General features: G+C 40.2%; 1 protein-coding gene across 1 annotated transcript; it reads right to left on the bottom strand.

Moving 5' to 3' along the window:
- Nucleotides 1-1,030: 1,030 nt before the first annotated feature.
- LOC100486691 (vomeronasal type-2 receptor 26) lies at nt 1,031-9,818 on the bottom strand (the record flags this gene model as incomplete). The annotated part of the gene is made up of 2 exons (XM_031904459.1): nt 9,812-9,818; nt 1,031-1,722 (listed from the first exon to the last, which is right to left on the bottom strand). Coding segments are annotated over exons 1-2 (699 nt in total), but the record flags the coding sequence as incomplete, so codon positions are not given.
- Between the last annotated feature and the right edge of the window lie 5,017 nt (nt 9,819-14,835).

Below are 14,835 nucleotides of genomic sequence, written 5' to 3'. Positions count from 1 at the left end.
CTGCCTATTTTGTTCCCGTATGGTTCTGCATGACAACCCAGACTCCTATCTCTGTTTGTACAGCCTGGACTCAATGAATATTGGGGATTGAAAGCATTCTCCTTCACGTGGACCAATTTTTCTCAGCTTTTTGACTTCCCTTCATCTTTTTCTTTCCAAAAGTACTTCTTTAAATTAGGTAAAAGAGGTTTTCCAACATAGTCATAGTCTACCCAAAGCCTGAACCTAGAGAGGAAGGTTCCCCTAGGCTTTACAATAGACTGCTGTCAGTGCTCAACCTGAGACAGTTCATGTGGATTGCTGTCCAAACTTTCCCTTCATCTAATCTTTATTATACCCCTTGAAACTAATTATTGCCTCTATTTGCTCTTGCACGCAAAGGCATTACCATTCTATTATATCAGAATTTGATACCTTCCTAAACAATCAGTCCCAGTCTCCAGTCAGAGAGCCATAGATCTAATAGCTGTATCAAACACTTTTCCTGCCTTGTGTCTCTCCAAGCTCTCCGTGCTCCATGGACTAAACTCTGCAGGCCAAGAATCAGTCCCGACACTGGCACCGGCCTCCTGCTTTGCTGCACCCAGAAGCATGTCTCCCACCAGGTGCCGGCAGGCCCCACAGATATCAGCAAAAAAAATTTGACAGTTTGCATTTCACAGCCAATATCTGCCACAATTACAGCAGTTTTAATGGCATTTTTAAGTGTTACAATGCTTTTAAATGCAAAACATAATATTGTGAGTTTACTGTAGTGAAATACACATATGCAATGAAATGTTACTAAAGATATATGGGACTGACCAGTATTTAATTACTTGGTTTTGTTTCTAAACAAATGAGACTTTACATGAAATTCTGGTCTAAAAAAAATAATGTAACATTTTGTCAGAAATATACAGCCTAAAAGTCCAGCACTTGAGGTCACAATGGCAAATATCTCCACACACACAGTGTTTTTGCCTTTGGTGCTCAGATAGGCCGGGATCATTGTGATCCAAACACTGCAGAAGAGCAGCATGCTGAAAGTGATGTACTTGGCCTCATTAAAACTGTCCGGTAAGCTCCGAGCTAAAAATGCTAAAACAAAACTAACAACTGCCAGAAGCCCCATATACCCAATAACTGAGTAAAAGCCAAGAGCTGAGCCCTCATTGCACTGAATGATGATGGTTCCAGGGTAAGTGTGAATGTCCAGTTCCTGAAAGGGAGGAGAAATGGCCAACCAAGTAATGCAGATTATTATTTGAATGGACGAAAAGACCAAGACTACAGATCTGGACAGTTTCACTCCCATCCATTTTTCCCATGAGCTCCCTGGCTTGGTGGATTTGAAAGCAATATAAACCATGATAGTCTTGGCCAGGAGAGAAGAGACGGCTATGGAGAAGGCGATTCCATAAGTGATGTTACGCAGCCGACAGGTTATATCCCCAGGGCGACCGAGGAACAGAAACACACTGAGGAAACTCAGCTTGATGGAGACAAGGAGGAGGAAACTGAGACTTCTGTTGTTGGCTCTCACAATGGGGGAGTCACGGTATTTTATAAACACTCCCAGTATCAAAAATGTTATAAGCAAAAAGAGAACTGATATTGATGACAGAACTATTGAAATTACATCAGTAGTGTAGGAAAGAAAGTCTTCTTTTTTTGGAATGCACTGATTCCTCCTTTTATTGGGAAATTCCAAATCTGGGCATCTGAAGCAGTTTTCACTGTCTTAAAACAAAAATGAAAAAAGGAGGGGGTTAAATATTCTGTAACTAAAAATTTGCTGTCCTACTGTACCTGCTATCCCACAGCCCCAGTCCCTTCCCAGAGGCTATTATCCCCCCACTGCTACTATAGGCACCATCTCTCCCTACTATACCTGCTATCCCACAGCCCCAGTCCCTTCCCAGAGGCTATTATCCCCCCACTGCTACTATAGGCACCATCTCTCCCTACTATACCTGCTATCCCACAGCCCCAGTCCCTTTCCAGAGGCTATTATCCCACTGCTACTATAGGCACCATCTCTCCCTACTATACCTGCTATCCCACAGCCCCAGTCCCTTCCCAGAGGCTATTATCCCCCCACTGCTACTATAGGCACCATCTCTCCCTACTATACCTGCTATCTCACAGCCCCAGTCCCTTCCCAGAGGCTATTATCCCCCCACTGCTACTATAGGCACCATCTCTCCCTACTATACCTGCTATCCCACAGCGACAGTCCCTTCCCAGAGGCTATTATCCCCCCACTGCTACTATAGGCACCATCTCTCCCTACTATACCTGCTATCCCACAGCCCCAGTCCCTTCCCAGAGGCTATTATCCCCCCACTGCTACTATAGGCACCATCTCTCCCTACTATACCTGCTATCCCACAGCCCCAGTCCCTTCCCAGAGGCTATTATCCCCCCACTGCTACTATAGGCACCATCTCTCCCTACTATACCTGCTATCCTACAGCCACAGTCCCTTCCCAGAGGCTATTATTCCTGCTGTTGCTATTGGTACCATATCACACTATCATATCTGTTATTCTATGATATCAGTTCCTTCCCAAAGGCAAACATTCACCTAATTAATACAATTGTTCATAGTCCCATTCCAAACACTTTATCTCACAGTTACAGGTTTTTGCTGATGTTGGTAGGAAGGTATTTGAAAAAAGTAAATAAACCTCTATTAGTTTTTTAGTAATTTCTTTTTGGGCTCATTACAGGCAGTCAGTTCTACTTGGACACCCTTAAAAGCATCTTTGACTTAGAAGACAGTTCTCTGAGTATTTAGGTTCCCATCAAACTTTAGCTCAGTTCTAATGACACACAATGACATTTTGGGCATTTTGCCATTAATTTTTTTTCTCACTAACATAACTGAATCTTCAACAACTTGCCCTTTGAGGATCATTTGAACGTACCTACCAGCATACACAAATTCATGGGAAACAGACTTTGTATAGCTTTGTATCTTTGAATAGAAATGGCTATACATAATTCACAATGTGCTCAAAAATCAACAAGTTTCAAGAATTGTCATACAAACACTTGTCCAGGTGATTTACAGGGATCCTACTCACGGCCAAGGTTATTTTCTAGAAACGCGGTACAGAAGGGATCAGATGGAATCAAAGTCGAAGTCAGTCAAAGGCCAGTGGCTGACAGCGAAGAATTGTAAATCAGAAGTCAGGCAAGGAGTCAAAACCAGTAAATCAGACACAAAAGAGCTTAGCTAGGAACCAGGTACACAGAACCAGCTTGGACACGGAAAATAAGCTGAGTAGCGCATGTGCCACATGCACATGTGCGCGAGCGCTTAGAGCCAGTACTCGCCGGAGCACGTCGAGAAAGGGTGCGCAAAGGAGCGTCCTGCACTACAGGAGACCGAGGACCGGCGCATCTGAAGGTAGGGACATGAGTCGGCCTCCCAGTGCTCCTTACAGGCAGACAGACCCCACTAAAAAAGGCTTACTCCTACAACTTCTTCAACTTCTTCAATCCTCAAAGGCAACAATTCCTCTATATTGGAGAAATAACCCTTCCCCCCACCAATAGAATGATAGATTAATATAGTTAATGAGCTCTGTCTCACATTAAACATTATGCAACTTGGTATCCACAGTAAGAGTACACTGGCAACCTGACCCAGGCTAAAACCTTTGAGTAGATACCGGCCATCTTCTAGGATTTCTCAGGTACGCCCATTCTTTATTCATGAGTATCTAAAGTGTTGCATTATCTGCACAGTCTGTAACCTATATTACCTACTAATGAATCATACTCGTTTATTTTAGTTATTCTGTGTTCATTGTTAAACAGATCACATTGTTACAAGTAGAGTGTACTGTATGTATCCGGCACACAACATCAACATTGATTACTCTGCATACTGTGCATTTCCATGTTCTATGTTCTATGCTATAAAATTGGTTCCTTAAACTCTGTACACATCTGATCTAAACTAAATGGGAATACATTTAAAAAACATAAGACTACCTCAACTAATGTCAGCATTTCTAATTTAATAATGTTATAGAGATCCTTCTATTTGTACCTGCTATTTGGAATTGTACTTTGTTAGCCATAGTTTAGAAAAAGAAAAAACAGTGCTTCTTTTAGGAAAAAATGCATGGACTTGGGGCAAAAAAAAACTTATTTGGCACTGTGCTGCATACATTCTCAGACTATTGAATGGGGAGTGCCTAGCATATTAGCATCAACCAATGAACTGGTCTTGAATTGGCTTCCTGATAATGCTTGGCTGCATGAAGGTGGCATTAACAATCATATCTTTTTAATGTTGAATTATAAAAATGTGCTAAGAATGCACTCACACATCTGTCAGATAAATTCCCATTACAACCCAAAATGTAGGTGATTTTGAACCCCAGTGAATGACACAGTACTGTGGGTGAGGGGGAGTGTAACAATAAATGGAACCCTGATTCCTTAGCTTTGCACTTGGCTCTGATTTTACAAGCAATTAATGAGCAGGAGTGTAACTGGGTGCATAGTAATGGGGTGTCCCAGACAATGTGCTGTAATGTCTGTACATTTCCAATAAAATGAACATAGTTATTTATAGCTTAAGGAAAATGGCTATGGAAGTGCTGCCTGGCTTGCTCCCTGAATGGCCAGCATCTTCTAGAGCAGTGCTGTCCAACTGGCGGCCCGTGGGCCGCATGTGGCCCTCGACCCCCCTCTGTGTGGCCCCCCACCTCTCTGGCAGCTTTGATGACTTCATTTTGTGTTAGCTTTAAATGGTATCAGTACTGAAATTAAATGGCCCCCTGCATGGTTCTCACCTCAGATTCAGGCTGTAATCCCCCTGTATTGTTTAAAAATGTAATCCCCTGTGTTGTTCACACCTTTTAATCTCTGCATTGTTCCCCCCCTGCAGTGTTCACACCTCAGGCTCGGGCTGTAATCACTCACATTGTTCACCTCTTCACACCTCATTGTATGTACTGCCTGGCCTATGCTGCCTGTGTATAGGCAGCATAGGGTAGGCAGAATATGGCACATAGGTAGCATAGGGCAGGGAGGGTATGGCACAAACAGGCAGAATATGGCACACACAGGCAGCATAGGACAGGCAGAGTGCTGCCTGTGTGTGCCATACTCTGCCTGCCCTATGCTGCCTTTGTGTGCCATACTCTGCTTACCCTATGCTGCCTGTGGGAGGTGAACCTGGCAGGGGTTTGTTCTGGGAGTTTGTTAGCAGTTGGAAATAGCCATTAAATGGTCTCTAAGGTGTGTAATTTTATGCTGGGGGTTGCTGTGCTATCCACAGGGGAGGATGAGGCACATGGATTTAAGAGTGTGTCTTAATATGACATAATATAATTCTTTAACATATGAATAAGGTTGATATCCCTGCAGTGACCATTGTGATAAAATGGGTGTGGTTTGAAGTGGGTGTGGTTTAAAATGGGGGAGTGGCCAAAACTAGCTTCCATTAGCGGCCCTCCACCATATATGCAAGAGAAATTCCAGCCCTTGGCACCCAGAAGTTGGACAGCACTGTTCTAGAGGACTTAGGGGAACATTGACTTACATAGGAGTTAGCTGGTTAAATCACAGAACACTTTAGACACAAATCAATAAGCCTCAATACCAGTTTTACTGGAGATCTCTCCCTCAGAACACTGGATACAAAAATAACAGCAGGCGTGAATTGAAGGTGCCGGGGCCTTTCTGTATCCTGGGAGGCAGCTTTCTGAGCACTGAGATCTTGGCATCTTAAAAAAGTAAATATTTCAGGAAATAATTTGTATCAAACACTGCCAGGCTATCTCTTCAATTTTTTCTAAATAATAATCTAATAGAATGATTATATTTTTTCTTTTCTTTTAAAGAATTTTCTGGACAATTGTCTTTTCCCCTTGGTTCATCACTAACCATCTTGGTGATGAGTGATAAAGTGCTCTTGCACTGACTCGAGGGATGAAAGCACAATTTTGCCCCTGTGTATATATGTATGTGTAACTTTATTCATAAAGTGCTAGTAGGACATGCAGTGCTGTACGATTGTACAGAGCAGAAAACATTTTAATAAGCAATAGTAAATAAAAAAGTATAAATATACAGCAATTAAGTTGCCATGTGATAAAAGACAAAGTAGAAAGGAAGTCCCTGCCCCATGGAGCTTACAATCTAAATGGTTTATGGGTCCCTGGTAAGGCCTCACCTTGAGTATTTAGTGCAGCTGAGTTCCAATCCTTAAGAAGGATATTAATGAGCTGAAGGAGGGTGTAGAGACTGCAACTACAATTGTAATAGTAATGACAGAATAAAACCAAGAGTTGTTTTCTCTGGAGATACGGAGGCTGGGAGGGGACACAATTACTCTTTACAAGTACATCAGAGGACAAAATAGATAGATATGTTATATGCTTATATATTTATTATACATTAATAAATGTATATAATATATATACACACACACATTTATTAATGTATACATTTGACTTTTATTGACATTAGCAGAAACTACATAATAAAAAATACCCATGAAGTTTTGTCTATATTTTAGGTCCCAGATTTATAGCTAACAGCCTCTTGTAGACAAAGATTGTGTAAATGGAACAATATATTGTAATGGAACTTTATCTCTAATCCAACGAGCCGATGCTGTCCCCATTTCGACTGAAAAATCAAACCTGCCCGAATGAGCTCTGGTCAATTTCAGGCCATTTTTTCAAGACATTTTTCTTTTTTTTTATGTTACAGTTAAGGCCATTCATATTCCATGTAGTAATGTGTAACATACGCGGTACTATGTTTTGCCAAAACATTTATATTTAAAGCTGATTATTCACCATGAAGGGAGCTTATAAACTTGTAAGCATAGAAAAATACTTGAGAACTTGATGCACAGCAAATAAAGCATGCAAGAACCATCTTTGCCATATACATAGTGAACAAAAAATGTTCTCCTCAGAGTCATCCCTCCGCTGATCCTTTACTGCTACACAGACCCGGTGCTGGGAGGGGGGAGGGTCAGTGACCCCTATAAACATTACAGTTGCTTTGATACTTCCTTACATGATGCAGACTTAACTCCTATTGGCTGTGTCGCCTGTCAGTCTAACACTGCTTCCTGTGCCTGTGACAGAGTGCTGCAGATATAACATAACAGTATGTTAGATTAGAGATATGCTGAGTGTGTTTGCCTATGCCACTGCCAGGGAGAAATTAACCAATAGCCTTTCAATTTATGCAACTGGTTAGAGTGCACAAGTAACTAGGGATGTAGCGAACATCGCCAAAAATGTTCACGAACCCGTTCGCGGACTTACGCCAAAACTCGTGAATATTCGCGAACTTTGCGAACCCCATAGACTTCAATGGGAAGGCGAATTTTAAAACCTAGAAAAGCCATTTCTGGCCAGAAAACTGATTTTAAAGTTGTTTAAAGGGTGCCACGACCTGGACAGGGGCATGCAGGAGGGGGATCAAGGGCAAAAACTTCTCTGAAAAATACTTTGTAAAAAAAACGCCAAAAAATAACCCCCCCCAAAAAAACGCAAGCTATTCCTATGTATACGCAAAGGCGAAAAACCGAAGCAAAAAAACGCGGCGCAAAAAAAACGTGGCAAACCCAAAATGGCGAACATCGCCAAAAGTTCGCAAATTTGCGGACTTGCGATAACCCGATGTTCGCGCGAATTCGTTCGCCGGCGAACAGTTCGCTACATCTCTACAAGTAACCAATGAATTGGTCCAATAGGAAAACAGTAAGGGCAAAGCCTGGGTGTGATGATGTAAGCATACAGGAAGTTGTGTCAGTGTGTCAGGCTCTAAACAGGCCCCTCCCATCCCTTCAGCAAACTGATCAGAGAGACAGGAGAAAGACTGATTGAATATGAATAATGGTTTAAAATTGTTTTCCTGTGGTTGAAAGAAACACCTGTCCTGTAGAGTTATGTACAAATAATGTTGTATAATGTTGTACAGGATTTTAAATATTCCTTTGAGGAAGCCTCAAAGGGACTGCAGCCTAAAATGATGAGAAGTTTATTTCTTAAAGCCAAAGTACCCCCCCCCCCCACAGAGGCCCATTAATCCAATCACAATGGCATTTTGTAACTCTTCAGAAAGGTGACATCTGAAACCCACAGAGGTGTGAATGCTGTAGGGTAAGGCTGATGCCACACGTGGCGTTTTTGCACTGCGTATTTTCTCAACCTAAAAACGCTGTAATTTTTTTTTTTTTCTAATCGCATCGTTTTTATTCTTGCCTGAAAAAAATGTTTTATTGCCATTGCGGATAGTGTATTCGCTAACCGCACTGCACAATACCTTTTGTGTATTATTTTGGTGTTTCTACTACATTTTCTGTGATTTTGGTGGATTTTTGGGTATTTTACTGCATGTTTAGCCATTTTATAGCATTTTCAGTTATGCATAGTCGCTTGACTTTGTCTGTAAAACTTATTTGCCCTAGCCAAAATACTCAAACTGTTATTCTGCCCGCAGATATTATTAGGCAAAAAAAAAAAAAGATTTTAGTGATTTTTTTTTATCTTTATCAATTTTATTGCTTTTTACATTGTTCTTTGTTACTTGTCTTTTGCACATAGGGCATCAAACTGTTCAGTAGACTAGTGGCGTTCATACTTAGAGTGTTTTATGTTGGTACGTTACTAAATGTGGGGTACATAATGGGGCAACATGCAAGCTTTGTGATGATTTTCAGAAATGTCACAAAACCAGTTCTGTTTAGCATAGCTTTGTAGTTTGGTAGTTTGCAGTAGAAAGTTTTATTTACCCATTTTTGTTTTGTCAGAATGTGTACTTTCGGAAAATATATGGTTTTCTACGGTCTCTGTACTGTTAGGGGATCTTATGCCACAAGCCACACAGCCCCTGACTATGGCGTTTTTCAGCCTAGTACTGGTGACGTAGCAAATCCCGTTTCCATGGTGCTAATAGTAAAAAATGCTGCGTATTTCCGCTAGGTCTGTCAGCTGCCTTTGCGTATTCATAGGAATAGCTTGCTGTGCAAATACTGGCGTATTTCAGCCAATGCTTGAAAAATCCGTGCTAAGGCGTTTTCTAGCGTATTTACGCATTGTGTGGTTTGCCTTGAGTCTTTTCAAGTTATTTCTATGGATGATGATATCGGGCGTTTTTCAGCCGCCGAGAGAATTAGAAAATACGCAGCGTAAAAACGCCACGTGTGGCATCAGCCTTACTTTGAAAGGATTACCAAAGTATCATGCAACTCATCGAAACAGGTGTTACTTGTTAGAGTTGCATGAATAGATGTGGGAAGAGTTCTGGAACTGCCGGGGTACAGATGTTAGAACATGAGCTGCATGATAGTTTGGTAATCCTTTCAAAGTAACTGCACAGCATTCACACCTCTGTGAGTTTCAGGTGTCACCTTTCTATTACATCAAGCGCATCCACCCCCTTGCAACTGAGACAAAATGCTGCATTGTAAGAAAAAACATGGGGATTGTGCTCCAAATTTACTTACTGCACTTGCTGAAGTACATGTGCCCTGTAAGGTTCAACGCTGAAGGTTATTTAATTGCTACAGTAAATAACAAGAATATTATTTATTTACAGTTACAGTTTACACTATCTTACGTTGTATGATTTATTTCTTTAACCTTTTTAGTGCCACAGGACGTAGAATCTACGTCCTGTGTATCAAAGGACCAAAGTGCCACAGAACGTAGATTCTACGTCCTACTGCACTTCCGGTTTTGGGAGCTCCCCACTCGTTCCCCAGCCTCCAGACAACAGTCAGAGGAGGGGAACGAGTGGCCCCTGGGTAGCGATCGCCCAGGGGCCCCATGGGACTTACCTGCCATACTTGTGGCTTTCTGTGCAGCTCCTCTCCCTTCCGCAGCTTCCCCCTCTGGCCCCCCTGCTTCCTGACACGCCCCCTCACATGAGCTGATGCTGCTGTGCCAGATCGAGTTTCTCCTGCAGATCCTGATCTTCTAGACCCCAAGTAAGTGGCAAATACACACACAAACACACAATCACACATTTATTACACTAATACACACTTATACTCACACTTACACACACATGCATTTTTGGGAGGTTTTCAAACATTTATCACTTACAGTGAGAAAACTCACACTTGCTTGCATACTCGCACACATGGACACAAAACACATTTTACCTAATGTACACACACACTTACACACTTATGTAATTTTGTAATTTTTTTTTTTTTCTAATCGCATCGTTTTTATTCTTGCCTGAAAAAAATGTTTTATTGCCATTGCGGATAGTGTATTCGCTAACCGCACTGCACAATACCTTTTGTGTATTATTTTGGTGTTTCTACTACATTTTCTGTGATTTTGGTGGATTTTTGGGTATTTTACTGCATGTTTAGCCATTTTATAGCATTTTCAGTTATGCATAGTCGCTTGACTTTGTCTGTAAAACTTATTTGCCCTAGCCAAAATACTCAAACTGTTATTCTGCCCGCAGATATTATTAGGCAAAAAAAAAAAAAGATTTTAGTGATTTTTTTTTATCTTTATCAATTTTATTGCTTTTTACATTGTTCTTTGTTACTTGTCTTTTGCACATAGGGCATCAAACTGTTCAGTAGACTAGTGGCGTTCATACTTAGAGTGTTTTATGTTGGTACGTTACTAAATGTGGGGTACATAATGGGGCAACATGCAAGCTTTGTGATGATTTTCAGAAATGTCACAAAACCAGTTCTGTTTAGCATAGCTTTGTAGTTTGGTAGTTTGCAGTAGAAAGTTTTATTTACCCATTTTTGTTTTGTCAGAATGTGTACTTTCGGAAAATATATGGTTTTCTACGGTCTCTGTACTGTTAGGGGATCTTATGCCGCAAAATACACATACCGGGTGCAAAAACTGCAGGAGCCGGAGTGTCTTATGTGAAAATTCATATGCACTATTTTTACTTGGGTGCCCCTGTACCCCACATAGTTTGGTAAATCTATGCATATAGGGCATCAAACTGTTCAGTAGACCCCTGGCGTTCATATTTAGAATGTTTTATGTTGATACGGTACAAAATGTGGGGGTACATAATGGGGTAAAATGCAAGCTTTGTGACGATTTTCAGAAATGTCATAAAAACCGTTCTGTTTAGCATAGCTTTGTAGTTTGGTAGTTTGCAGTAGAAAGATGTATTTACCCATTTTTGTTTTGTCAGAATGTGTACTTTCGGAAAATATATGGTTTTCTAGGGTCTCTGTACTGTTAGGGGATCTTATGCCGCATAATACACATACCGGGTGCAAAAACTGCATGAGCCGGAGCGTCTTATGTGAAAATTCATATGCACTATTTTTACTTGGGTGGCCCTGTACCCCACATAGTTTGGTAAATCTATGCATATAGGGCATCAAACTGTTCAGTAGACCCCTGGCGTTCATATTTAGAATGTTTTATGTTGATACGGTACAAAATGTGGGGGTACATAATGGGGTAAAATGCAAGCTTTGTGACGATTTTCAGAAATGTCAAAAAAACCGTTCTGTTTAGAATAGCTTTGTAGTTTGGTAGTTTGCAGTAGAAAGATGTATTTACCCATTTTTGTTTTGTCAGATTGTGTACTTTTGGAAAATGTATAGTTTTCTAGGGTCTCTGTACTGTTAGGGGGTCTTATGCCGCATAATGCACATGCCGGTAGCTTATATTGCAGTGTATACACTTTGTATGCACTAACTTCCTTTTGGGGTCTCTAAATGCCAGATACAGTCCTGATCCTATGCACAATGGGCATCAAACTGTTCAGCCGACCCTTGGCTTTCATATTTAGGGTGTGTTTTCTTGGTACCTAATGTTATGTGGGAGATATGGTGCTTGAAAGTGGAAGATTTGATGTGATTTTCAGGTATTTCACCAAAACTAGCAATTTTGGGAAAGCACTGCGACTCTGTAGTTTGGAGTAGAAAGACATGGGTACCAATTTTGAATTCGCCCGAATGTGTACTTTCCAAAAATATATGGTTTTGGGGGGTCAATGTATTTTTTTGTGTTTTTACCCCACAGAAAATGCAGTAAACGTGTTGAATTTTCAGTAGCTAAAGAGACCTCTGGGGCAATCTCTATGCACTGACGTCCTTATGGGGTCTCTAAATGCCAGATACAATGCTGATCCTATGCACAATGGGCATCAAACTGTTCAGCGGACCCTTGGCTTTCATATTTAGGGTGTGTTTTCTTGGTACCTAATGTTATGTGGGAGATATGGTGCTTGAAAGTGGAAGATTTGATGTGATTTTCAGGTATTTCACCAAAACTAGCAATTTTGGGAAAGCACTGCGACTCTGTAGTTTGGAGTAGAAAGACATGGGTACCAATTTTGAATTCGCCCGAATGTGTACTTTCCAAAAATATATGGTTTTGGGGGATCAATGTATTTTTTTATGTTTTTACCCCACAGAAAATGCAGTAAATGTGTTGAATTTTCAGTAGCAAAAGAAATCTCCTGGGCAATTTGTATGTACTAACTTCCTTTTGGGGTTTCTAAATTCCAGATACATAGGTGATCCTATGCACAATGGGCATCAAACCGTTCAGTGGACCCTTGGCTTTCATATTTAGGGTGTGTTTTCTTGGTACCTAATGTTATGTGGGAGATAAGGTGCTTGAAAGTGGAAGATTTGAGGTGATTTTTTAGAATTTTCATAATTTTTTATAGAAAATGCTAAATTCAGTAAAGCATTGCCGTTTGGTACTTAGGAGTTGGAAGACATAGTTACCCATTTCGGATTCGTCAAAATGTTTAGTTTTCAAAAATGTATGGTTTCCTGGGGTAAACCTAATGTTCCAGGATTTTTGGCTTTGGAATGTAAAGTATGCCGTATTCTGCTGTAATGCTTTGAAAATTTAATAATTTACTGCTGGGAGTTTTTGATCTATAGAAGTCAGAAATCTCAATAAAACTATACATATCAGGTATTGGCACATTCGGGAGACATGAGGCTTTCCAAATCAGTTGTATTTTTGTCCATAAAATAAAATATGTTTCTGGTAGAAATCCTTATATCATGAAAAATAGCATTTTTTCTCTTTTTATTTCAAGCTCTAAATCTTGTTCCAGAAGTGGAAATACACAAAAACTCAGGTAGATTTGGAAAGCTCAGATTCTCCTGAAAAAAACAATATATAGTTTGCCTACCTAAACTTAACCCTGCCCCCAGTAAAAGCCCCTATATTGAGAGAGCACAGAATGTTTACAAAACGTCTGGCACTGGGGGCAACTGAAATGACGAATTCGGCTGGCACTTAAAGGTTTAAATATTTAGAAAGGAATATTCAATGTACAAAGTGTTTAAAACTTACTTTACCTTGTTGTCTAATGTGTTCCATGTTATTGCCTCTGTTGTTATATTAAGTCTCTGATCTGGGGGAGCCCATGGCGTGTACTTTCCAACTTGTGCCCAAGACAAGGCAAAAGGAAAACGATTTTTAAAGAACAAGTTATTAATCCCATAGTGAGTGATAAATTCTCCATTTTCATCAAAATAAAAACTCAGGTTGTCGGTGTCTGTGAGTGTGACTCTTTTCAGATAGTGATGTAACTAGAAGGTACAAGGGACACAACATTTAGTGGCAATGGCCCAGTCTGTACAACTGATTGCAGTGAGATGATTAATAATAAACACTATCATTTTTAGTATGCCGCTAACCTGGTGTTCCGGTGACACTAAAGGCTAAAAAATGTTTATTACTTCTGGGGCACAAGGTCTATGTTTTTTCCTTTTATATTTTAATGCCACAGATTTTCCATGATGTATTAGGGCAAGTCTCAAGTCTAATGCATCAAGTAGTTGCATTAAACCCTTGGGGTGATTCATATCAATGTTGATGTGTGGGTAAACTATGTGAGAAAATGCCTACAAGTTGCTTAGCTCATATGCTTTGCTTTTTTCTACAATTTTGTATTTTTTTATTAAAAAGATCACCACCTAAATCCCAGGTTACCAACCCTATATTGAAAAACCCTTAAATGACCCCTACAGTCTCGGTGACCTACCTCCCATCTCTTTGCTTCTGTTTATCTCTAAACTACTACTTACTTGGCCCCGTACGATCAGGTTTCAGCCACATCATTCCTCAGAAGCTGATGTAACAAGGCTCACCAATCAGCTGCTATTTGCAAAAGTAGAAAAAATACTCCCCCTTCTTTTTTATTCTTTGTGTCTTTGCAGCTCTGGGCGCCATCACTTTTATGATTTTGAGACAACACATGTAAGTAGCTCATTAGAAATGTAGCAAAAACCATCAAGCCAATTGCCTTCAAATTTCCCACCAAATCTGTCCTAAAACCCAGACCAGTGATATTGAACTGGACAGGCGACAACCCTACCTTTTTCTATTTTTAAAGCAATTTCTGGTTATGTCAGTCACAGTTCCATTATAGAATATATTCTTTAATTAGACTTGTAGTTCCCCCAAAACTTCCAAGTAGGCAGTGTAGGGGTTTCAAAGCCAAAGCTGCTTCTCCCTTGGCCTAAAATGTCCTTACTATATGTTCAGGGGGAGCTATGCAATGCCTGGTGTTGTTTAAAGAGGATTTCCACCCATAAGCTGTTATTTCGATAGAAATATCTATAGAAAAACTAAAGAAAATGTAATTCTTAGAAACTTTACAATATGACCTCAAAGATTTCAGATCAATATTTTTAAATGTAATCAATTTGTTCTAAAAAGTTAATTAGTATTACATTTTGCTCCATTATACAAAAACAGCTTTTTGGGTGGAGATCTGATTGAGAAGAGGTTGGGTCAACTGCAATGAAGTCTGTGATTTAACAATTACCCAGGACCCAAAGTAAACTCCATCCAAAAATGTAACAAATGTTCCTAACAATCTGTA

This window comes from Xenopus tropicalis, chromosome 1, assembly GCF_000004195.4.
Source record: "Xenopus tropicalis strain Nigerian chromosome 1, UCB_Xtro_10.0, whole genome shotgun sequence".
Lineage (NCBI taxonomy): Eukaryota > Metazoa > Chordata > Amphibia > Anura > Pipidae > Xenopus > Xenopus tropicalis.
The sequence above is the reverse complement of the archived record's forward strand: the minus strand, read 5'-3'. Positions and strand labels throughout refer to the sequence as shown.